Below are 24,211 nucleotides of genomic sequence, written 5' to 3'. Positions count from 1 at the left end.
TCACACTGTCCAAATCTAAGACAGCACCTTTTGATGTAGCTCACAAGAGCAGCTTGGCCAGGAGGAAAGTGTTCCAGGTCATAAGTAACATTATCAGGCACACACACAGTTCCTGGCCCCAGCATGACCTAGCTGTGTGGTTTGAGATGAAGCACTTCACCTCTTTGAGCTGTTTCTTCATCTTTAAGTTTTGAATACTTTGATATAAAGTTCATGGTGTTCTGGAGATTAAGCAAAGTAAAGCACAGTGTTCCTTTGCTGGGCTCCCATACTCCAGTGCTAGCTTGCCCCAGCATCTTTTGGTAATGTGCAGTGGTTGAGTTACTTCTCTTGTCTCCCACTAACTTTCTTTAGGGACAGATCCAGCTCTTAGTGCTTGTTTGTTTGTTTTTACCACAGTATCTAACATAGTGCTCTACCCATGGTAGGTAATTTGGATAAGTTGAATAAATGAATGAATGTTCAAACAAAACCCCCCAGAAACTATGTTAGGGAGCACTGCTATAATCATCCTCTAGCTTCTTGGAAGAATATAGTATTTACATTGTGAATTCAGTTATAAAGTATTACACGTGGAAGGCTTTTTAGTTAAGAAAGTTCATAAAAAATGTTAGGAACTAGGAGAGACTACTTTTTTCCGTCCTTCTGAAAAAGGGTAGGTCATTCTGTGGGCTTCTGGTTTATTCTCTGGAGACTGCCAAATTTGGAGCTCAACTCTGCTTAGTTGTTTATGGGAACAGTCCTATCTCCTTTCTTCATAGCCCCTTCTGTTACATTTTCTGTTTCCCATCTGAATAAGCTAATAATGTAATAGCCTTGGTGCAATTCCAAGTGTGAGTCCCTTGTTCTGTTTATCTTTCGGTGTTCTCATCTCTCTGTCTAGAATAGCATTTGGTACAGAGTAGATGATCATCATAGGTTTGTTGCATGGATGGATGAATAATTGAACCTGGGAGTTCTCTTCTCTGTTCCTTTTCTTCTCCGACTTCTATCAGTTTTTGTCCTGCTTTATTTATTTATGGGTGTTTTAAAAATATCGGACGTCAGGCACAGATTTAGATTATGGATTAGTCATAACACTCAGTTTATGAGATATTTATATACACAAATATATATTCCATACATCTGCCCACTACCAGATGTATGGGAAGAGACCCAGCTCGGGAATACATTATCATTACATACACACGCACACACACGCACAGACATATATGCACATATATATATATACACATACATACATATACACACATATATATGCACATATATATACACATACACACATATACACACACACATACACATATATTTGAGACAGGGTCTCCATCACCCAGGCTGTAGTGCAGTGATGCAATCATGGCTCACTACAGCCTCGACTTCCCAGGCTCAGGTAATCCTTCCACCTCAGCTTCCCAAGTAGCGGGGATGCATGCCACCATGCCCGGCTAATTTTTGTATTTTTTGTAGAGACGGGGTTTCGCCATGTTGCCCAAGCTGGTCTTGAACTCCTGAGCTCAAGCAATCCTCCCACCTTGGCCTCCCAAAGTGCTAGGATTACAGGTGTGAGCTACTGTGCCTGGCCTATATATGTATTTTAAATAGTAATAAGCATTCATGAACTTGCTACCAAAACCAAACATAGAGCCTGGATAATAATTTATGTCTAAATGTATGGTCCGCCCACCCCCATTCCCTCTGTCTCTTACATTCTGGGGAAATAATCATCCCAAATCCTTTATTAATACTTTGCTTTTTTAATATAGTTTTTATTACATCTATATGTATTTCTAAAAAGTAGGTGCTTTTTATTTTGCTTGCTCATAACTTTATAAAAAGTATATCATGCTTTTTTCACTTAATATTGCTGAGATTCATCAATATTGTTTCATCCATATTGTTTCATTGTATATATTCATTTACTCATTATTGCTTGTATAGTTATTAATTGTGTGAATATACCACTGTTAGTTCATCTACCCTCCTGTGGCTGGGCAATTAGGTTATTCCCAGGATTTTGCTCTTATGAACAGTGCTACTGTGAATAGTGTTGAATATAATACCATTGAATTTGTGCAAGAGTTTCTTTTTGGTTATGAGTTTGAGAGTAGAATGCCATATCATAGGAAATGTGAATTTCAACTTTAGGTGGTAATACTAAAACAGTTTCCAAAGTTTTTGTACCAATTTATACTCCTACTATGTCTTTTCTAACTCTGGTTATCATCAAACTTTAAACTTGAGTCTACTGAATACGTATAAAATAATATTGCATTGTGGACTGCCTTGATCACTAATGATGGTGATGGTGAACATTTCTTGAAATGCTTATTATGTTTATTGTGTTTATATGTGTTTCCTCTTCTGTGAAATGCCTACTTTTGCCCGTTTTCCCATTGAACTATTTATATTTTTCTTATTGATTTGTAGGATTGTTAGGAATTTGGTATGTATTTCTGATGAGAGTTCTTTGTTGATTTTAAGTTCTTTGATCAGTTATTGATTCTTGTGTAATAAACTACCCCCAAAACTTAGGGGCTTAAAACAACGACAGTTTTGGCCAGGTGCGGTGGCTCACGCCTGTAATCCCAGCACTTTGGGAGGCTGAGGCAGGCGGATCACCTGAGGTCAGGAGTTTGAGACCAGCCTGACCAACATGGAGAAACCCCATCTCTACTAAAAATACAAAATTAGCCGGACGTGGTGGCACATGCCTGTAATCCCAACTACTCAGGAGGCTGAGGCAGGAGAATCACTTAAACCCAGGAGGCAGAGGTTGCAGTGAGCCAAGATCGCACCATTGCACTCCAGCCTGGGCAACAAGAGCGAAACTCCGTCTCAAAAAAAACAAAAACAAAAACAGTTTTTTCTCTCACAATTCTGTGGGTTGACTGGGTTCAGCTGGGTGATTCTTCTGCTCCATGGGTTGTCAGTTGGGGTAACTCACTTAGTTGCATTCAGCTGGTGGCTAGGATGGACTGGATGGCCTAAGAAGGCCTCACTAACATACAAGATATCTTGGTGCTCTCCCATTTGTCCTCTCCAGTTGGCTATTTTGGACTTTCTCACAGAATGGTGATTTCTGGGTGGTTGGACTTCTTGCCTGATGGCTGGCTTCCGAGAGGAAGGAAGCAGAATCTTCTAGCCCTTTTAAGGCCTAAGCTTGAATGTCCCAGAATGACACATCTGCTATAACAAAGCAAACAATCAAGTCAGTCTGGATTCAAGAGTAGAGACTAGCCTCCAGGGCAAATAGCATCCACCTTTTGATGGGTGAAATGGCAGGCACAGAGAAAGAGAGAAGGAATTTGATGGCAGTCATCATTGGAGACTATTTATCACTTTTGCATTGTAAATATCTTCTAGTTTTAACTTTTCACTTTTTAAAGGTGTCTTTGATGAAGCAAACTTCTTTATACATCTTTTATTTTATTTATTTATTTATTTTTCATAGAGACGAGGTTTCACTATGTTGCTCAGGCTGGTCACCAACTCCCTGGGCTCAAGGAAACAAAATTCTTTTTTTTTTTTTTTTGAGACAGAGTCTTGCTCTGTCGCCCAGGATGGAGCACAGTGGTGCAATTTCAGCTCACTGCAACCTTCGCCTCCCAGGCTCAAGTAATTCCTGTGTCTCAGTTACAGGAGTGTGCCACCATGCCCAGCTAAAGGAAGTAAAATTCTTAATTTTAACATAGTCAGATTTATCCATCTCTTCTTTTGTAGTCAATGCTTTTTGTATCTTGGCTTAAGAAACCTTTCCTTGCTCTCAGTTCTAAAAGGTAGACACCTTTTTTTCTACTATGAGAGTTTGAAGTTTTATTTTTCACATAGAAGTCCTTATTTCATCTGAAGTTGAACTGCATTTGTGACTTGAGTAGAACTCTGGTTTTATTATTTCCCCCTGGATCTAGAATATTCCTTCTTTTCCCAGTGGTCTGACATACCACCTATGTTATATATTAAAGCTTCTTAAATGCATGGGCTGTCTGTTCTGTCCCATAGGTCTGTTTGTCTCATTTTGCCTTTCCTTAATTACAGTAGCTTCATAATAAGCCCCGATTCCTTGAAGGGCAAGTTTCCTCCTCCTGGTCTTCTTCTTCAGCAATATCTTGGTCCTTTAAAGTTTCATATAAATTTTAGAAATATCTTACTGTATTTTAAGAAAGTCCTTATTCAGGTTTTCACTGGCATAATATTGTCTCTGTAGCTTAATTTGGGGAGAATTGATAAGTTTTTGATATTATCTTCTAGCTAACTCTCCATTTATGTAGATTTTCAAAATTCTGTTAATACTCTTTAAAATTTTTATTTGTCAAATTTCTTTTGAGATACTTGATGTTCTCTGAGACTATTATAAATGGCATTTTCTCTTTAATTAAATTTTCTAGTTGTTTGCTGCTATTCTACAGAGATGCAATGACTTTTGTATTTTAATGTCACATCCAGCTACCTTGCTAAAAATCTCCCAGTATTTCTAAAATTCTCTTTAGCAGATATATTTGGGTCTTTATTTTCTCTTTTTCTCATTCCTTTTGTTTTTTTTTTTTCGGAGTCAAGTTCTCACCCTGTTGCCCAGGCTGGAGTACAATTGTGTGATCATAGCTCACTATACTACAGCCTCAAGCTCCTAGACTCAAGCAATCCATCCCAGTCTCCCAAGTAGCTGGGACTGCAGACACATACCACCACACCTGGCTAATTTAAAAAAAAAAAATGTTTTTCTTGCTATGTTGCCCAGGCTGGTCTCAAACTCCTGGCCTCAAGTGATCCTCCTGCCTCAGCCTCCCAAAGTGCTGGGATTACAGGTGTAAGCCACTGTGCCTGGCTTCATTTGGAGGTTTTTTTTTCTTTTTTCTTTTTTTTGAGACAGGGTCTTGTTCTGTTGCCCAGACTGGAGTCCAGTGGTATGATCTTGGCTCACTGCAACCTCAGCCTCCTGGGCTCAAGCGATCCTCCCAACTCAGCCTCCCAAGTAGCTGGGACTACAGGCAGGCACCACCACACCCAGCTATTATTTTTGTATTTTTAGTAGAGACGGGGTTTCTCCATGTTGCCGAGGCTGCTCTAGAACTCCTGGGCTCAAGCAATCCGCCCATCTTGGCCTCCCAAAGTGTAGAGATTACAGGTATGAGCCACTGTGCCCAGCCTCATGTGGAGTTTTAATGTAAATAATTTTATCTTTAAATAAATAATAACAGTTTTATTTCCTTTATTCCAAATGTTATACATCTGTTTTTTTCTCCTGCCTTTAAAAAAATCCTTCTTGTTCTTGTCTCTTGCCCATTTTTTACTTTCAATTCTTGTGGAAAACATCAGGTTGAGTCAGAAATGGCAGAGACATAAATATATAAGCCTTTTTATTTTGTGTATACCCATGAAGCAGTAAAGTTGGTATGTGCATCTGTTGGAAGATATGGCTACAGAAAAAATCAAGTGGCCTGTCCCAGTGATACTCATGGGAAGGAAAGAGCCTCCTCAATGATCTTCCATCTGAGAAGTCCCATGGATTCTCTTGTCTTCTGCTCCACAAGTTTGATTGTCTTTTCTTTCTTTCTTTTTTTTTTTTCTGGTAAATTAGCTAGCCAGACTCAGTTTAGATGATCCCAATTTTTTCGGCAACATCCAAAGCATTGTAATCAGGAGCCAGTTGAACATATGCCTTCTTCTCTCCATCAGGCCGAATCAGGGTGACTTTGGCCACATCAATGTCATAGAGCTTCTTCACAGCCTGTTTGATTTGGTGTTTGTTGGCTTTAGCATCCACAATGAACACAAGTGTGTTGCTGTCTTCTGTCTTCTTCATGGCGGACTCAGTGGTCAGCAGAAACTTGATGATAGCATACTGGTCAAGCTTGTTCTCCTGGGGGCGCTCTGCCGAGGATATTTGGGCCGCCTCTGGAGTCGCCGTGTGGTGGGCCGCCGGAAGGTGGGTGATGTGCGGATCTTATTTTTTTGTGTGGCTGTGGACACCTTTAAACACTGCCCTCTTGGCCTTCAAAGCCTTCGTTTTGGCTTCAGCTTTAGGAGGGACAGGAGCTTCCTTCTTCGCCTTTGGCGCCATCTCGTGAAAAGACCGCAAGTTTGATTTTCAAAAGTATTGTCAGGTATTGCACTTTTAAAAAGCCCCACGAGGTTGTCTTCTCTCAAAACCTTGTTGCTTGGTGCCAAGGCTTTACTTGCAGGATTAGTCATAACCTTGGCCTCCCTGAGAAAGTTCTTCAAGCGCAAGTCTACTTATCTTGGTAGCATTTCCACATAGACTTAATTCTCCATGAAGACCTCAAGAAAAATGATTGAGAAGGCTGGATAGAGTTTTAACACTTAAGAAAGTCATTCTTCTGATTTTTTTTTCACTTCTAGATCCACAGTCTGATTTCCTTTAGGGCACTACTAAATTCTTTTTGATTCTTCATATAGGTTGATTTGCAGTAAATATGACATTGGGATGTAAGGTAAAAATTACTGAAAGTTCAGGAGTAAAACAAATGAAAGAAAAGAGAAGGAATATTTTAATAAAACGATTTGAATAAAAACTTTTACCCTGACCGTTTAAGAGTAACTTAAAGAAGCCAAACTTCCTAATTATTAATTTTTAAATATATTATTAAATTTTTAGAATAAATTTTTCTTTCTTTTTAAAGTCAATGTTTACACTGATCTTTTTATTTTTCAAACAGAAAGTGTATGTTACACTTTTGCTTGTTAATGTTTAACTTAAGCTTGTGGACTCTTTGTTAGAAATTATTTTATATGGCAAAAAATTTATCACCTAAACTTGGCTAATACAAAGTTAATCCAGAAAAACTATCATCTAGGACATTACTGGTTTGACAAGTTGTTTTTGTAGATTCTTTGCTGTCTGTCAAGGTTTTTTCCAATAGTCTTTAGAAATAAACAGAAAGTTTGACTCATTTTTATTACCTGGGCAAAGCTCGCTCCTTGGAATTCACCTTTAACTTATGTATCTATTATATCAGTCAGACTTCCAAATGTCAGTGTTGACACTAGCCTGTATAATTGTGATGCTGTCTTGCCTATACACTTATTTTTTAAATATGTGCTTTCAAATTATTTATTGCTCAGACTTGAAATATATATGTGATATATATAGTTTTTAGTGCCCACTAATTGTGAGATCAAGGGCTAACGTGAGTGCTAAAGCTCCTGAGCCTGTGTTCTTACCCAGTCTGCTGAATGACATGGACAGGAGCTGCAGAAGGACTGGTATATCAGCAGAAAGGCTAAGATGATTCTAAATGAAAGAGGCCTTCAGGCTACTGTGAAGGCTACCATTTAAAACAAATTACAAGAAATAATGTATGTTAGTGATTATGCATGGATGTATAATAAACCAGAGTTGTAGCTGTTAGAGAGTTACAGGGTAGTGTTAACTTGCTATCCCTGGACCCTGGACTTAGGTCCTGATTCTACCATTGACCAGTGGTGTGGTTCTTGGGAAAATTACTTAACATTCCACTCTCTTTCCTCATCTGTAAAATAGAGGTGATAATAATAATCTTAGTATGAAAATGTAAACTGGGTGGTGCCCAGTGCATAATAGGTGCTCTACAAATCTTCATCTTAATTATTATTATTACTTTGAAATTGAGAATTACCCTAACAACCTAGAAAGCACCTTCTGCATTCCTCACGTCTATAATGTGGAGATGGAGATAAATGTAAATTAGAAGCTTTCCCATTTTGGGGAGAGATTTTGCTTCTAGCCAGATGTAAATCTTCTAAACTTTGAGGAATAATAACTAAATTCCCTCATCAAATAACTAAATGTTCTGGTAAAATGTTCTCTAGGGAGAAATAAAGATCATAGAAGGGAAAATACTGATAGTAAATGTTTAGATGTCCTAGCTTAAAAGTTATTCATGGCTGGGCGTAGTGGCTCATGCCTGTAATCCCAGCACTTTGGGAGGCCGAGGCAGGCGGATCACCTGAGGTCAGGAGTTCAAGACCAGCCTGACCAACATGGAGAAACCCCGTCTCTAATAAAAGTACAAAATTAGCTGGGCATGGTGGTGCATGCCTGTAATCCCAGCTACTCAGGAGGCTGAGGCAGGAGAATCGCTTGAACCTGGGAGGTGGAGGGTGCGGTGAGCCGAGATCATGCCATTGCACTCCAGCCTGGGCAACAAGAGTAAAACTCTGTCTCAAAAAAAAAAAAAGTTATTCATTAAGTACCATATTATGACAATGCATTTTATAGAAAGAATCAACATTTTTGAGAAATGGCTGATGGAATTATTCCTTGGTTGAGTTTCTAGGGGGTGCAAGGCAGTGTATTGGGTTGAAGTGATACGGGGAAGAGCGGGAAACACATGGCCTCCGACCTCAGGAAATGGCGGGGCCACATACACCCAAGGTGCTGCTTCTGAGTTATAGAAATATTTTTGTATAATGTCGAAAGATAAAGATCTACACAGATACCTCACCATGCATGAAAGAACCATGAGTTGCATACTAGATGAAAATGTGTAGTCACACCTTTGGTTACATACCAGGATCAAATTTCTCTCTGAACACTTAAGAATTAACTTCTAAGATGCTGGCTAGGGGCAGAGCTACCTCTTTGTCACAGCACATTCCTTGGGAGGCTGTGGGTATAAGTTTGCCTCTTTGTCCCCATCCTATGTGATGGTTATATTCTAAGAGCATTTAGTTTGGGAGCAGATAGTTCAATATGTGAAGTCCATCCCTGGGAAGCATGATCCTCTGACCCACTTAAAATACATTCAACATAGAAGAAAGGCCTATGTTCAGGTTTTAGATGGTAAATGGTTGCAAAACTATGCAAAAACCAAACCAAAACAAAAACCAGAATCAAAAGAATCCGTCTAGCAAGAAAGAGTAATTCAATAAGAAGTTAGAGATTATAATACCAAACAGATTATCACCACAGGTAAAAATGGATCCCCATTTACTTACTGAATTAATACTGACTTCTCAGTGCTGGTATTCACAGCCAGCCACATCTCTCCATGTACCTGGCAAGGCTTGTCTCTCAATGCTTGTCCTCAAAGGTGAAACTGGACCAGCCGGCCCCTGTGCCTTTGCTCGTGCTGGTTCCTCTACCTGGAACGCTTTCCCTGTTTGTGCTCACTGCCACTTACCAAAGTCCTATTCGTCCTCCCAGGCACTGGACATGCCTTCTCTTCCACCGTGGAATATCTACTGCCATTGGCCGCAGCTGTCTACTCCATGGAGGCACTTGCTGTACACTCCTTCCCTGATGGTTGTTTGGATCCTTGATGCCCCACTGGGACTGTGGGGAGGGATCTTTTCTGTACCCCAGTGCCGCACACAGAATTGCACAGAGGATGACTTAATGAGTGAAGTGGATTTGTTGAAGTGAAAACCTCTTTTCATCCCAAATACAACAGGCTCTTCTTGAAGTGTTGTATGAAACAAAAACATAGCTATAAAGATGGAAGATAAATAGACCCCATATCCTAAAAACACCATAATCAGAGGCATAAATCAGTGATAAGTTTTAAGATAAATGAAAAAGAGAAAGCCTTACTACTGTCTCCAGAATACATTCCAGTGAATTTTAACAGCTGACATCTCTAAGCTGTATAAGATAGTCTTTGTTTGGTTCCCGGTATTTGCTATATGGATAAGAAAAAATTACTTGAAAGTAAAAAAAAAAAAAAAAAAACAAGAAAACGAAAAACAAAAAAAACCCACTTTTTTTTTTTCAGGGCCAGTTCTGTGACTATTGCAATTCTGAGGACCCCAGGAAAGCACATCCTGTCACCAATGCCATCGATGGATCTGAACGTTGGTGGCAAAGCCCTCCCCTGTCCTCAGGCACACAGTACAACAGAGTCAACCTCACCTTGGATCTGGGGCAGGTGAGCTACACTTTTAACTGGAGTGGGAACATGAGCTTAGATCACTGTTTCTATAGGGATTTCTGATATAATAATTATTGTTAAAAAAAAAACTTCAGTTTTAATCCCCTAATCATTGTTAAACCTGTTACGTTAATATTTGCTTCCCTTAAAACCCAGAACAGGCCAGGCACAGTGGCTCACGCCTGTAATCCCAGCACTTTGGGAGGCCGAGGTGGGTGGATCACTTGAAGTCAGGAGTTTGAGACCAGCCTGACCAACATGGTGAAACCCCATCTCTACTACAAATACAAAAATTAGCCGGGTGTGGTGGCGGATGCCTGTAATCCCAGCTACTTGGGAGGCTGAGGCAGGAGAATCTCACTTGAACCTGGGAGGTAGAGGTTGCAGTGAGTCAAGATCGTGCCATTGCACTCCAGCCTGGGCAACAGAGAGAGACTCCATCTCAAAACAGAAACAAAAACAAAGCCTGGAACAGTGCCTGGCAGCATGCAGACAGATCCCCATCCCTGTCTATTAAATGAGATTAAAAAATAGTTGTAAATAGTTTCATTGGCAAAGACATTTTTATTATTATTTTTAATTGTGGTAAAAGAGACACAACATCAAATTTGTCATCCTAACCATTTTTAAGTACATGGTTCAGTGGCATTATGAACATTGGCATCATTGTGCAACCATCACCGTCATCCATCTCTAGAACCCTTTTCATCTTGCGAAACTTTCTTAATTGTCTTAATTAGGGAATTTTAGAATAATTACAATATTTTCTACAGTATTATAGGTAGTGTTTTCTAGAGGCACAAATGTGATCAGTCTGTTCTTTTTAATGAGTTTATTAAAGTTCACTTTATTTTATTAAATAAAAAATATGACTGCTCTAAAGAAGTTTTAAATGAAGCAATTAACTCATTTAGAACTCATAATAATCTTATGAGGTATGCACAATTATCTCATTTTATAAATGAGGAAACTGAGGCAGGGAGCAGATAAATGTATTTGTTGTGACCACACAGCCTTAACAAACCCCATCTCTACTAAAACTGAAACTGTGTTCCCATTAAACAGCAACTCCCCATTCCCCTTTCTCCTGCTGCTCGCAGCCAACATTCTACTTCTCTTACTGTGAATTAACAACTCTTGGAAGCTCATATAAGTTGAATCATATAGTATTTGTCTTTTTGTGACTGGCTTCTTTAACTTGGCATGATTTTTTAAGGTCTTGAAAACATCAGGGAAAGTGAAAGAAGCTAGGCATAAAAGACTATCTTATATGATTCCATTTATATGGAATGTCCTGATAGGCAAATCTATAGAGAGAAAAGTAGCTTAGTGGCTGTCTAGGGCTAGGGGTTTTGGAGGAAATTGGGGAGTGAATACTAATAGGTATGTTTTTGGAGAGAGGGTGATGAAAATGTTCTAAAATTGATTGTGATGATGGTTGGACAACTCTGTGAATATGCCAAGGACCATTGGCATGTACACTTTATATGGGTGAACAGTATGGTATGTGAATTGTATCTCAATAAAACTGTTAAAAAAAAAGGATTCATGGAAAGAGAGTGTTTCAAGAAAAAAAAAAGGAGAGAGAAAATAACTGTGTCGAATACTGTTGATAAGCCAAATAACAAAACACTGATAATTGACCAGTAAATGACCATTGGATTTGCCAGTGTGGAGATCACTGGTGACTTTGATAAGAGAGAATTGAAAAGTTAACTGTAGGGAAATTAAGAGAGAATGTGAGAGGAATTGAAGCACCTAATACAGAAATCAATTTTAAGAGTTCTGCTCAATGGGGCAAAAAGAAATGGAGGAGAATCATTGAAAAGCCAGGTAAAGAGAAGATTTCTTTGTTTATGATAGAGATAGCAACATGCTTGTGTGCTTGTGTGCAGATGGTAACGTAAACAGCTGGAAGAATACTGTAGCTATTATTAGAACATTTTCATAACTGAGTTTGTTATGTCAATACTAATACTAAAACTAATGCTAATACTAATATCAATGTTTATACTATTCTTTTTGCTGGGAACAGTTAAGCATAGAGTACAGTTCATATAAAAACTACTACTTGAAAGAAAGAAAAAGGTAAATGTAATCCCATAGCATAGAAATGGAATGATACTGAGATTTCTTAGAATGAATGTGTTCTTTTCATTTTGATTGGGCAGTTTTGTGACAGCAGGGCTTTCAACCTCTTTAGTCCATGTGTTGTGCTAAATTAGACCTCTCCTGAGAATATTTTCACCATTAATTTGTGTCTACAGGAATTCACAGAGAGCCTTCATGGTTCAAAAGACTCTATAAGCCTCCTTTCAACTATAAGTTAGTCTTATCCCTCTGACACCCGACCACTAGCATTCATTCAGTAGCTTCTGACAATACTAACCAAGAATTACCTACCATATCACTTTTTTTTTTTTAGACAGGGTCTCACTCTATTGCTCAGGCTGAAGTGCAGTGGTGCAGTCTCGGCTTACTGCAACCTCTGCCTCCCAGGCTCAAGTGATTCTGGTGTGTCAGCCTCCCAAGTAGCTGGGACTACAGGCGTGTGCCACCATGCCTGGCTAACTTTTTGTATTTTAAGTAGAGACAGGGTTTCACCATGTTGCCCAGGATGGTCTCGAATTACTGAGCTCAGGCAATCCACCCACCTAGGCCTCCCAAAGTACTAAGATTACAGGCGTGAGCCACCATGACCGGCCTATATCACTTATTTAACTGAGGGTTTTTGTAGTTAACAGGGAATTTTAATCCTTCAAAATGACCCATACTGAACTTACCCATGTCTGCTGGCTTGTTCTTTTTTCTTTAGAACTTTTTTTTTTTAAACCTACTTTAAAAGCCTCCTTTTGATGTACTGAAAAATTCCCTAATTAAGACAATTAAGAAAACATCAACATAGGAACAGTTCAGTACTTTGCTGGTTGCTGACAAACATGAGTCATGGCATGCATATTCATAAGGCCTGTGTCCACCCACCTGCTCTGCTCTGCAAGGCTGCTGAGAATGTGGGTTCTGGAGTCAGCCTGGCTCAGTTTGTCCTGATTGCTCTGCTCACTTGCTGTGTGGCCTTAACAAATATATTTATCTGCTCCCTGCCTCAGTTTCCTCATTTATAAAATGAGATAATTGTGCATACCTCATAAGATTATTATGAGTTCTAAATGAGTTAATTGCTTCATTTAAAACTTCTTTAGAGCAGTTGTATTTTTTATTTAATAAAATAAAGTGAACTTTAATAAACTCTCATTAAAAAGAACAGACCAATCACATTTGTGCCTCTAGAAAACACTACTTATAATACTGTAGACAATATTCTAAGAAAGTCTAGGAGCAGGAAAAGCACGATCAGTTATGTCGGACTGAAGACATTTCTTTCCTCTTCGGTGTTGGAGCATGACATGTTTTAACAAGCATGTTGTGTCTTGTAAGACTCCTATTTTTTGCCCCATTGGTAAGATCTGTGTTTTCTTCCTTTTGCTGGAATTAACCATGAGAATGTCATTGAGAGGTTAGATTTCATAATTAATAGTAACATTAAGACCTTAGAGGGAGAGAAGTGGGAATTTTGATGCATGGTTGAGAAATAAAATACAGATCATAAATTTGTTACTACAAAATCACTTCTTTTCACCTGCTAAGAACTGAAATTTGATTTTGATGTGCTGTCGTCAATTTGACAGCTTATGCTGTTGTGAGGGTCTTGTTTTCTTTTAGACTAGTTGGTGTTTTTCATTGTTATTTTTTTGGCCAATAAGTTTGACAAATAAAAACATTACCTTCTGGACTTGATCTTTTTTTTTTTTTTTTTTTTTGAGACAGAGTCTCACTCTTGTCACCCAAGCTGGAGTGCAGTGGCATGATATCAGCTCACTGCAACCTCCGTCTCCTGGGTTCAAGTGATTGCCTTACCTCAGCCTCCCAAATAGCTGGGATTACAGGTGCCTGCCACCATGCCTGGCTAATTTTTTTTTTTTTTTTTAGCAGAGATGAGGTTTCACCATGTTGGCCAGGCTGGTCTCAAACTCCTGACCTCGGGTGATCTGCCCACCTCAGCCTCCCAAAGTGCTGGGATTACAGGCGTGAGTTACCATGCCTGGCCCACAGACTTGATCTTGAAGGACAGTTTCCCCTTAAAAGGTGGTAAATGTAGGACAGTTCTGTGATTCACTAGAGGCATCATACTTTCTGGGGTTGTTCAAGTTCATTTAATTATACATTATGCAGTAGTTTCAGGCTATAGAATGAGAACATGATGTCTTTCAGGAAGATTTTGTATCATCTGGCCAGATATAATGAGTTCATTTTTACATTTAAAGCATGTAGATATCCAATTTTTAAAAGGAGAATCTTTGGAATCTAGGAACCTTTGTTCTGCCTGGATTCCTGGTAGGGCACGGGCTTTGGAGATCTCTCCCGTGAGATGGGAAGGTGTAGTGATGGGATCTACATACACACTCTGGACTTCCTCCAGAATCCAAACTCCAGAGTTCTACTCTATGGGCTCCCTATGTTCGCCCTCCAGCTCCCTCCCCAGGGTGAGGTATAGAGAAAAACACGAGGAGGTGGGTGTGGAGGGAGTTCCTATGGTCCATGACTTCAGCCCCCGCAGAGCAAGCCTGACTCATTGTGTTCCAGGGAAAAACAACAAAATTATCTGAAGAATTTTGAGGCTTGTATGCAATGTGTAATGTTTCCAAGAGTGTTATTTTGTTATTTAAACCTGTTAGTAGTAAAAATAAACAAAGACAATCCCTCACCCCCAATACCAAGCTCTGAAAAGGATTGAGTGTTGGCTTCAGAGGATGGAGGTGTGAGGAGAGAAGGTGACGTTGTCCCTGCTCTGCAGGGCTGTGGGGGAGTGAGGCCTGGAGACAGCAGATGTGGCTGCAGGGGCAGAGCTGCTGAGATGGTCCTTTGGGCCTTGTAGAGGCAAAGGCTCTGATGTCCATGGCTCCCTGGTCCCCCTGAGTGGCAGCTGGGATGGACAGTTCCCACACCTGTTCCCTTGTCCCGTCTCAAGGGCCTACATCTGACTCTGCTTCCTGCCTGAAGGCTCTTTTTAGAGCCACAGGAGCTTCTAAAAGCTGTGTCTAGAGCAACCTGCAAGCCCAGCACTTAATGCCCCAAGGAGCAATCCTCATCCTAAGAGGGATGGTAGTTGGTGGGAAAATACCGCATTTCCCTGCCTCTCAATGGGCCAGTTCTAAAGTGCCTTCTACATAATTCCTCAGAGTGTCCCTGGTGGGATGGAGCCGTGGTTGGGTTGCTCTGGTGGCAACCTACTCATTAACACATTGATTTTTGGCTTTTCTCCCTCCCTTATGTTCCTCTCTCCCCAGTTTGTGCTTCGTGAGGTCAACTCTTAAAAAAAAAAAAAAAAAAAAAAAAAAAAAAAAAAAAAAAAAAAAAAAACTACCTCTACGCCAGTCTTTGCCTCAGGGCTTTAGAGAGGGCCCAAACTAAGATAGAAGAAAGAGAGTCCCGATGGACATAGTGGTTCATACCTGCAGCCCCAACCACTCAGGAGGCTGAGGCACGAGGATCACTTGAGCACAGGAGTTAAATCCAGCCTGGGCAACTCAGTGAGACCCCATCTCTAAATAAATAAATAAACAAATAAGGAAAGGAAGCCTGGATTGAGACCCTGACACCCCCTGCAGGTGTTAACACAGGCAAATACTATGAAAATGTTATTTAAAATGCAAAAAATGGAAAATTCAGAAATTGTTTCTAAAGCTCCAAGGTTAAATGTAATGGGGAAACTGCATTATAAATTTTAAGGAAAAATATTAATAGGTCACAGGAGAAATGCCCCATTACTCTACCTTTCTAATTTTTCATGAATTCATCACAGACAGTGAACTCCCCAGAAGCCAGATGCAAATACAGGATCCAATCATCTGAGAGTGAATTCAGTATGTAGTTGCATTCTAGAATCATTTTTTTTTTTTCTGATTACCTTCAACTTTTATGAGACTTTAGTGGGTGAATCCAAAACATTCTTTGTAGCTGACTCAGATGTGGAGGGAGGCCTGGGTTAGTTTCTGATACTTTTTGGGCTTGAGGACTTTGGAGATTAACTTGGCTCTACAGATGGTTGGCTGATGAGGTCACTAAGGAGGGTGACTCAGCTGGGTCCCCGGGTAGACACAGCCCAATCCAGAAGGTGGATGGCTCTTGGTTTTGACCCAGTCTTTCTGAATTCCTGAGGAATTGTGTAGACTATAAGCTTCAGGAGGCCAGGGACTATGTCTTGTTTTGTTCGCTGTGTTCCGTTCACTACATGAAGTTTTGCTCCCAACATCTTGCACAGTGTTTAATAGTTGTTTAATACATATTTGCTGAGTTAATGTAGAATGAACCAAGGATGACTCAGCATCAGCCTGAACTTTCCCAGGGTATATAGCAATGGAAACATATCGCTGTGAGACCAAATCTCTGGTTGAGGGTGGAAGAGTTTTAGCTCTGTAATTAATTACGTTTCATTCCATTTATGACACTTGAGTCTCTCTGCAACATTTTAAGATTATTTTATAGCTATAACAAAATTAGAAAATACAGATTATATTTAGAACAATTTTGCTATTAATAAATGGTTTGTTTTTTTTTTTTTTTTTGAGATGGAGTCTCACTCTGTTGCCAGGCTGGAGTGCAGTGGCGTGATCTCAGCTGACTGCAACCTCCGCCTCCTGGGTTCAAGCGATTCTCCTGCCTCGGCCTCCCGAGTAGCTGGGATTACAGGCACGGACCACCACACCCAGATAATTTTTTTGTATTTTTAGTAGTGATGGCATGTTTCACCATGTTGACCAGGATGGTCTTGATTTCTTGACCTTGTGATCCACCCGCCTCAGCCTCCCAAAGTGCTGGGTTTACAGGCATGAGCCAATAAATGTGTTATTAATGAACATCATCATGAGGCACAGCCCTTGAAGTCAAACAATTCATTAGTGGGTAGAAAAACAGGTGCCAATAAAATCCTCTGGTCTACTAGGGATAGAATATTATCCTTTATGGTCCTTTAGTAACTTCAAAGTGTTAATTTGGGGTGCTTTGAAGTAATTTATACATTAGGAAGAATCTGGAAATTGGGTGTTTTCTTTTAATACATGAAAAACTCATTCTGGGTGCAGTGTCTCATGTCTGTAATCTCAGCACTTTGGGAGGCCAAGGTGGGAGGATTGCTTGAGGCCAGGAGTTCAAGATCAGCCTGGGCAACACTGTGAAAGCCCATCTCTATAAAAAAATAAAATAATTAGCCAGGCATGGTGGCATGCACTTGTAGTCCCAGCAACTCAGGAGGCTAAGATGGGAGGACTGCTTGAGCCCAGGAGTTGGAGGCTGCAGTGAGCTATCATAGCACCAGTGAACTACAGCCTGGGTGACAGAGTAAGACCCTGCCTCTATTAAAAAAAAAAATCTCTCTCTCTTTCTCTGTATATATGTATACACACATTCTATTGGTTCTGTTTCTCTGGAGAACGCTGATTAATACTGTGGCTAAATACAATGAAGGTATATTTCTCATCATGTCCAAACACAGCTGATCCTGGTTAAGCAGTTCCCCTCCAAACAGTGGTTCAAAGAGGTAAACTTCTTCCATGATTGGGTCTGCCATTTTCAACACGTGGGTTCCCAAGGTTGCCCCGTGGGTCATCTTTATTCTAACCAGCCCTAATGAGGAAAGAACATGGAAGATTCTGTCTGGGAGGTTTGTGTGGGCAAGACTAGAAGTGGCACATCAGCTCAATAGCTTGATATTGGCCATGGTGGGAGCATTTACACTATGGAAATCAGCAAATGTTACAAATCAGGGCTGCTCCTTTCCAAGAGCCAGTTTACCCAATATCTCTCTCGGTCTCTTCCATATCCCTCCACTTCCTTCTCCCTCCCCATTTACCATTTAGTAAACTCATTATGTCTTGTGCCGTGTTATCTCTGGAGTCTGGCTCTTCCTCCCCCTTGATACTGCACTATTGTAGTGGAGCCCGTGGCAGCTCTCCCCGTGATTAGTCCACCAGTCTTCTAACTGATTTCCCAGCATCTACTCTCAGCTCACCCTGTTTTAGAATCAGCCTGAAAGGAACAGAATCCATAGTGGTGAGGTGAGAAAGATTAGAAACAATCAGGTTGGCAGTCTTCCAAGGGTCTACCTATCAATCAATCTTCTCATTACTACCAGCGCAAAACAAAGATCTCAGTGTGCTGTTCTCCCTGATTAGTATCCTTTAGTGGTTTTCTATTACTTTTGGAATAAAGTCCAAGTTTCTTAACATGGCACATACGCTTCTTCAGTCTAGCCCCTAGACTTTTTGCCAGCCTCATCTTAAATGGCACTTTCTCCTGCAAGCCCTGTGCTATGTCAGTAGGGACCTAACTGTAATTCCCTGGATATTCCATGATGTTCCCCGGTTCTGGGCCTTATTTTGGTGCCATTCACAGTTCTTGGAATTCCTTCCCACCTTGCCTGGTCTGGCTATCTTCTTCCCAAGATAACTCAAATATTGCCTGCTGGAAACCCTTCCTGGCTGCCTGCTTCCCTCTGAGCTGTTTCTGTTTACTCAGAGGCACTTGCTAAGCTGTGCTGTAAAGGCTGATCCATTGTGTGCTCCTTAAGCTCAGCAGCTGTGTGAACATATTCTTTTTGTATCCATGGGGCTTAAAAGTCCCAGAATATACTGTGTCCTCCACTAAGATGGAATTAAATGGGAATGTGAATTCCAATACTGTTGTTTTCTTATTATTCCACTGAATTATATGTCTTGCTATCATCATGGACAGCTCTGCTCTGTTTTAAGCTAACATTTATATTTGTTGGTTTTCATAAAACTAGCACCACAAATATAACAGACATAACAGAAAATGAATTAAATATGTTTCCTTCCAAAACACTCAGTAGGCTGTAGGCAGTCAACATGAATCCAAGAAATAGGAACAAAGATAAAAACTGTACTAGGGAACAGCAACACTAGGAAACAAAACACTTTCTTCTGGAATGTTCTCTCACTCTATACAGATAGAAGTTAAGATGATAAAATGATAAACGGAGGTCACTGTGACCACCTTGGTGAGTCTTATGATGCAACTTTGGGTCAACACACAATTATGACTGGCATTTGGCCTCTTCCTAGGATTCAGGCCATTGTAAAGTCGTCAGAGGGATCTTTCTCATCACGAAGGGTGAAAACCAGAGTTTGGCATCATATGGGAAAGGGCAGTCTGTGGGCTGGGGAGAGGAACGAGAGCAGGTAGCCTGGGGGGCTGCTGAATCAGCCCACCTGTTATGGGTTTCTTGTATAACTTGACAGCAGACATGCAGACGAGGTTCATTTCTTGAGAATGCCCAGGACCATGGCTCATGTGGCCCATGCTGATGAGAGAAAAATGAGCAGTACAATGCCCCTGGTGCCTTTTAGAAAAGGTTAATCCCATTTCTCTGAGGGTTGTCCATGCAGTTAAGAAGACAGAAGGAAGATGGCATGCTGTGGCATTGGCGGTGTGATGTCCAGGAAGGAAGAGCCCAGGCTGCTGTGCCAATCTTTGGTTATGCAGGGGTGGTCAGGGCAGGAGAGAGACCCAGGTACGGAACTGTGGCAGGCTGGTGTCAGGGTATCCAGGATGTAATGGTAGGTTTGGCAGGTGGAGAGGACTCTGCTTATGGCTAGGGACTCCTGTGAGTGTATGTGAATGTTCTTTGACCATTGTAAAGCACTGTAGTGCTTTACATCTACATATCACCTATTATATGGAATTTTATTATTATTACCTAGAGAAGTTGTCATTGATCCTCTTGCTCTCCCTTTTAATGAGCTTAGGCTGCCTTATGTCTTCTGGGGAGTGAAGTATCTATAAACACATTTACACGAAAGTTCTGGGAACTCAGTACTGATGTTTCTTCCCAGAATATTTGCATTAAAAAAAATTTCTATCTTTGACATGAAACTACTACTCTGAATTTATCCAAAGGAATTCATGAGATAAGTGCTCCAATGTCTGATGCAAGACACTCACCAAAGCATTATAAAAATAGCATCCAGTGGGAAACAATCTCATGTCCAATAAAAGGGGACTGACTCAGTTAGTGGATTAATAGGCATCACATGGTGCCATAGAATGGTCTTTATTGATACAACATGTGTCCGTGCTATACGGTGAAGAAACAGACCAAAACTATATGTAAACTAGCTAGATTGTATGGAATGATCGCATTTAGTAGGAAAAAATAATGTGCCTATATAAGCAAAGAACAAAGTCTGGAAAGAGATACTTGAACATGCTAAGAGTGCTTCTCGGTGGATGGGGAGATTATCAGTGATTTTTACTTTCTTCTGTAAATCGCACAGTGTACATCAGCTTGCTGGCTCTGAGTTTTTACCTAGGTAAACATCTCTCTCCACAGCTTCCTAGCTGTGTGTAACTGGATGGTCTAACTAATGTCTCGGGGTCAGTATCTTCATCTGAAATACAGGGATAAATCTAGTACCAACCTAGGAGGGTTCTTGTGAGAAATTAATCAGATAATACAGAAAAAGCTCTCAGAATAGTGTCTTACATGCTGTAAGAACTAAATCCATGTTACCTATACTATCTGTATTTTTTTAAATTTTTATTTCCATAGGTTTTTGGGGAACAGGTGGTGTTTGGTTACATTAGTAAGTTCTTTAGGGGTGATCTGTGAGATTTTAGTGCACCCGTCACCCAAGCAGTATACACTGCACCCAATTTGTAGACTTTTATCCTTCATCCCCCTCCCACCCTTTCACCCAAGTCCCCAAAGTCCATTGTGTCATTCTTATGCCTTTGCATCCTCATAGCTTAGCTCTCACATATGAGCGAGAACATACGATATTTGGTTTTCCATTCCTAAGTTACTTCACTTAGAATAATAGTCTCCAATCCCATCCAGGTTGCTACGAATGCAATTAATTCATTCCTTTTTATGGCTGAGTAGTAGTCAATGGTGTATACATATACATCTGTATTTTCTACAATGAGCATGTATTACTTTTAGAATTAGAAAAACAATAAAGCTGTTTTCTCTTTGGAGAAAATAAAAGGGTTCTATAGAAAGAGGACAAAAGGAACAATGATTTCTGGTAGGATCTGAGTTATCAATGAAAAAGCTTCCTTGGAGTTTTTCTGATGTCCTCTGTCTCCCCAGTATGAACTATTTCCTGATGCCCTCCATTACCTATCTCGCCCCCTGCCACCCCATCCCTCTGATATGAGCTTCTGACTGTTTTGATTCAGAATGAGGCTGGCTTGCTAGAGATCTTTCAATGCCAACAGAATCAGAAAAATATTCAGTAAATGGAAATTGATTTTTTAAAAAAGAGCATATTTCATTCCTTAGCTAATCTTGAAAACGATTTTATATGCTTCTTCCCTTGTGAAACTTCTGCAATTTCAAGCACATTTGGGCTTTAAATCATGGCCATTTTCCTATTACTATTAATGGCAAGCATATATAAGGAAAAACTGAATTTCATGAATTCTTCATGACAGTTCATGGAAGCTTGAGTTAAATGTGGCGTCTCAGGGGAGTCACTGTGCCTAGCACCTCTTCTCTGCCTGCTGTCCTCAGGGCACCTGCCCAGCCCCCACAGAGCCCTTGCTCCTTCTCATACCTGTGACCCTGCAGCCTTCCTGCACCACCAAATGGTCTTCCTTCACTCTTTCCTTCCTGATGCCTCTTTTTTCTCTATTCCTGTTTCTGTGATTCTCCTCTCTCTCTTTTTCACTTTCTACTCCCATTGCATTTCCTTACTCTAGGAAAAAACAAGAACCAAACCAAACCAGCTTTTCTAAGTATAACAGTATAACTCACCATTCTTTTTTTTTTTTTTTTTTTTTTTGGAGACAGTCTTGCTTTCTCACCCAGGCTAGAGTGCAGTGGCACGATCTCGGTTCACTGCAGCCTCCGCCTCCCAGGTTCCAGTGATTCTCCTGTCAAAGCCTCCTGAGTAGCTAGGATTACAGGCATGGGCCACCACGCCCAGCTAATTTTTTGTATTTTTAGTAGAGACGGGGTTCCACCATGTTGGTCAGGCTGGTCTTGAACTCCTGACCTCAGGCAATCCACCTGTCTCAGCTTCCCAAAGTGTTGGGATTACAGGCATGAGCACCGTGCCTGGCCTAACCCACCATTCTTTTCTGGTGGTCACTGCCAGCCTTGAGGAGGGTGCCATGCTGTGTCCTTGGCAGAGTGGTGGCCTGCTGAGTCCCTGGGGATGTGTGTGCAGAGAGGGGAGTGGAGGTGGGTGGGGAGTGAGCTAAGGAGGTCTGGGGCTCCCCCATAAGGGGGGCTCCAGCAAGATCAAGCTCTTTGCCTGTCTAGTACAGTTGTACTGGGTCCCCCAAGTGGCCTCAGGGCACAGACAGTGTGACCATCCTGCCTCCCCAGGACTTGCACAGCTCACTCTAGACCAGAGGGGCCAGGTTTTGTCTCCTCCACCTGGCAGCTCCTGCTGCCTTTCCTCACAAGGTTCCCTTTGGTCTTGTAGCCTCCAGAAAAGGGTGCTTTATGTGCCTGTGTCTCTCTCATTTGAGAGCAAACTCCTGAGCTGTTGCACTTCTCTCTTTAATTCTCAAACCACAAATGCAAACATTCTATGGCTTAGGAAGTCCAGATTCAGCGCACCATGCATGACATACTCTGTTCCATAGGTTTTAAGTACTTTGAGTAATAAAATTGTATGTTTACTTTTATTGCTCCCCAGCATCACAGAATAACCAGCTTAACCAGCATGGAACATTCAGTTTTTTCCCCTCCCTTCACAGTCATCCTTGCTGGGCAGACTCTCACCATCCCTTGAGCCGCCTCCTGCACCAAGTATCCTGGGAGCTCCCAAAGAGATGGGGAGGGTGAGTGGGGCAAGGAAGCCCAGAGCTGGGAGATGCAGCACCCTTCCCCTCTTTGGAATCAGTTTAAATTGCCATCCAGGTGGGCCCAGGCAGCTGAAATCCAGGTGGTGTCTCCAGCACAGGGTCCCAGGTGGGCAGAGCAGCTGGCACAGCTCTCATGAGGGCAAGAGTGCCCAGCCAGAGCCTGGTCCAGGTGAGATAAAGCACATAAGAGTAGAGTCCAGCCTCCTTGCTGTGGAGTGAGGCGAGGGCAGGAAGACTGTGTGGACGGCTGTTCTGTAAATCCCTATGTTCATGGGGAGGGCATTGCACCCGCACTGCCAGGATTGGGTGTCTTTTGGCTCAGGCGCTGGGCAGGGCTGGGCCTGAAGGTGCCTGGTATTTAGAGCAGGTGGGCCTGACACCTGGCTTGGGCTGCCCCTACTTGCTTCTGAGGGTAGGTGGCTATAGTGTTCACACAATCCCCTGTTTATTTATTTATTTTTTATTTTTTTTGAGACAGGATTTCGCTCTGTTGCCCAGCTGGAGTGCAGTGACATGATCTCGGCTCACTACAACCTCTGCCTCCCAGGTTCAAGCAATTCTCGTGTCTCAGCCTCTCCAGTAGCTGGGATTACAGGTGTCCGCCACTGCGCCTGGCTAATTTTTGTATTTTTAGTACAGACGGGGTTTCGCCATGTTGGCAAGGCTGGTCTCGAGCTTCTGGCCTCAAGTGATCTGCCTGCCTCGGCCTCTGAAAGTGCTGGGATTGTGGGAGTGAGCTACCGTGCCCGGCCCATTGCCCACTTTTTAATAAGGCTATTTATTTGTTGTTGTTGAATTGAGTTCCTTGTAGATTCTGGATATTAGTCCCATCAGATGCAGAGTTTGCAGGTATTTTCTCCCATTCTGCAGGTTACTCACTCTATTGATTATTTATTTTGCTGTGCAGAAGCTTTTTAGTTTAATTAGGTCCCATTTATATATTATTGTTTTTGTTGCTTGTGCTTATGAGGTCTTAGTCATGAATTCTTTGCCTAGGCCAAAGTCCAGAAAAGTTGGAAATAAAACCTAAAGACATACAAAATACAAGCCTCATTTAAAAATCAGATTTAACAGCTATCAGCTTACTCTTTTAAATTGTTTTAAGGCTTTCTAAATGCTGACTCTCAATTTCTGTCCTTGTTTGATTGATTGATTGATTGATTGATTGATTGATTTTTGAGATGGAGTCTCACTCTGTCTCCCAGGCTGGAGGGCGGTGGCACGATCTCTGCTCACTGCAACCTCTGCTTCCTGGGTTCAAGCCATTATCCTGCCTCAGCCTCCCCAGTAGCTGGGACTACAGGCACGTGCCACCACCCCTGGCTAGTTTTTGTATTTTTACTAGAGATGGGGTTTCGCCATGTTGGCCAGGCTGGTCTCAAACTCCTGACCTCAGGTGATCTGCCTGCCTTGGCCTCCCAAGGTGCTGGATTATGGGCATGAGCCACCTC

General features: G+C 41.3%; 1 protein-coding gene and 1 pseudogene across 2 annotated transcripts in view; one reads left to right on the top strand and one right to left on the bottom strand.

Annotated features, from left to right (window-relative positions):
- Positions 1-24,211, bottom strand: part of LOC129459399 (small ribosomal subunit protein eS10-like) — a 294,302-nt pseudogene that overhangs the window by 32,492 nt on the left and 237,599 nt on the right.
- Positions 1-24,211, top strand: part of LAMA3 (laminin subunit alpha 3) — a 270,663-nt gene that overhangs the window by 15,028 nt on the left and 231,424 nt on the right. For both annotated transcript variants that reach the window (XM_055235914.2, XM_055235907.2), the window contains exon 2: positions 9,711-9,863. In XM_055235914.2, the coding sequence (XP_055091889.2) occupies positions 9,711-9,863 (153 nt within the window). The remainder of the gene's footprint in view (positions 1-9,710; positions 9,864-24,211) is intronic.

This window comes from Symphalangus syndactylus, chromosome 1, assembly GCF_028878055.3.
Source record: "Symphalangus syndactylus isolate Jambi chromosome 1, NHGRI_mSymSyn1-v2.1_pri, whole genome shotgun sequence".
NCBI lineage: Eukaryota > Metazoa > Chordata > Mammalia > Primates > Hylobatidae > Symphalangus > Symphalangus syndactylus.
The sequence above is the reverse complement of the archived record's forward strand: the minus strand, read 5'-3'. Positions and strand labels throughout refer to the sequence as shown.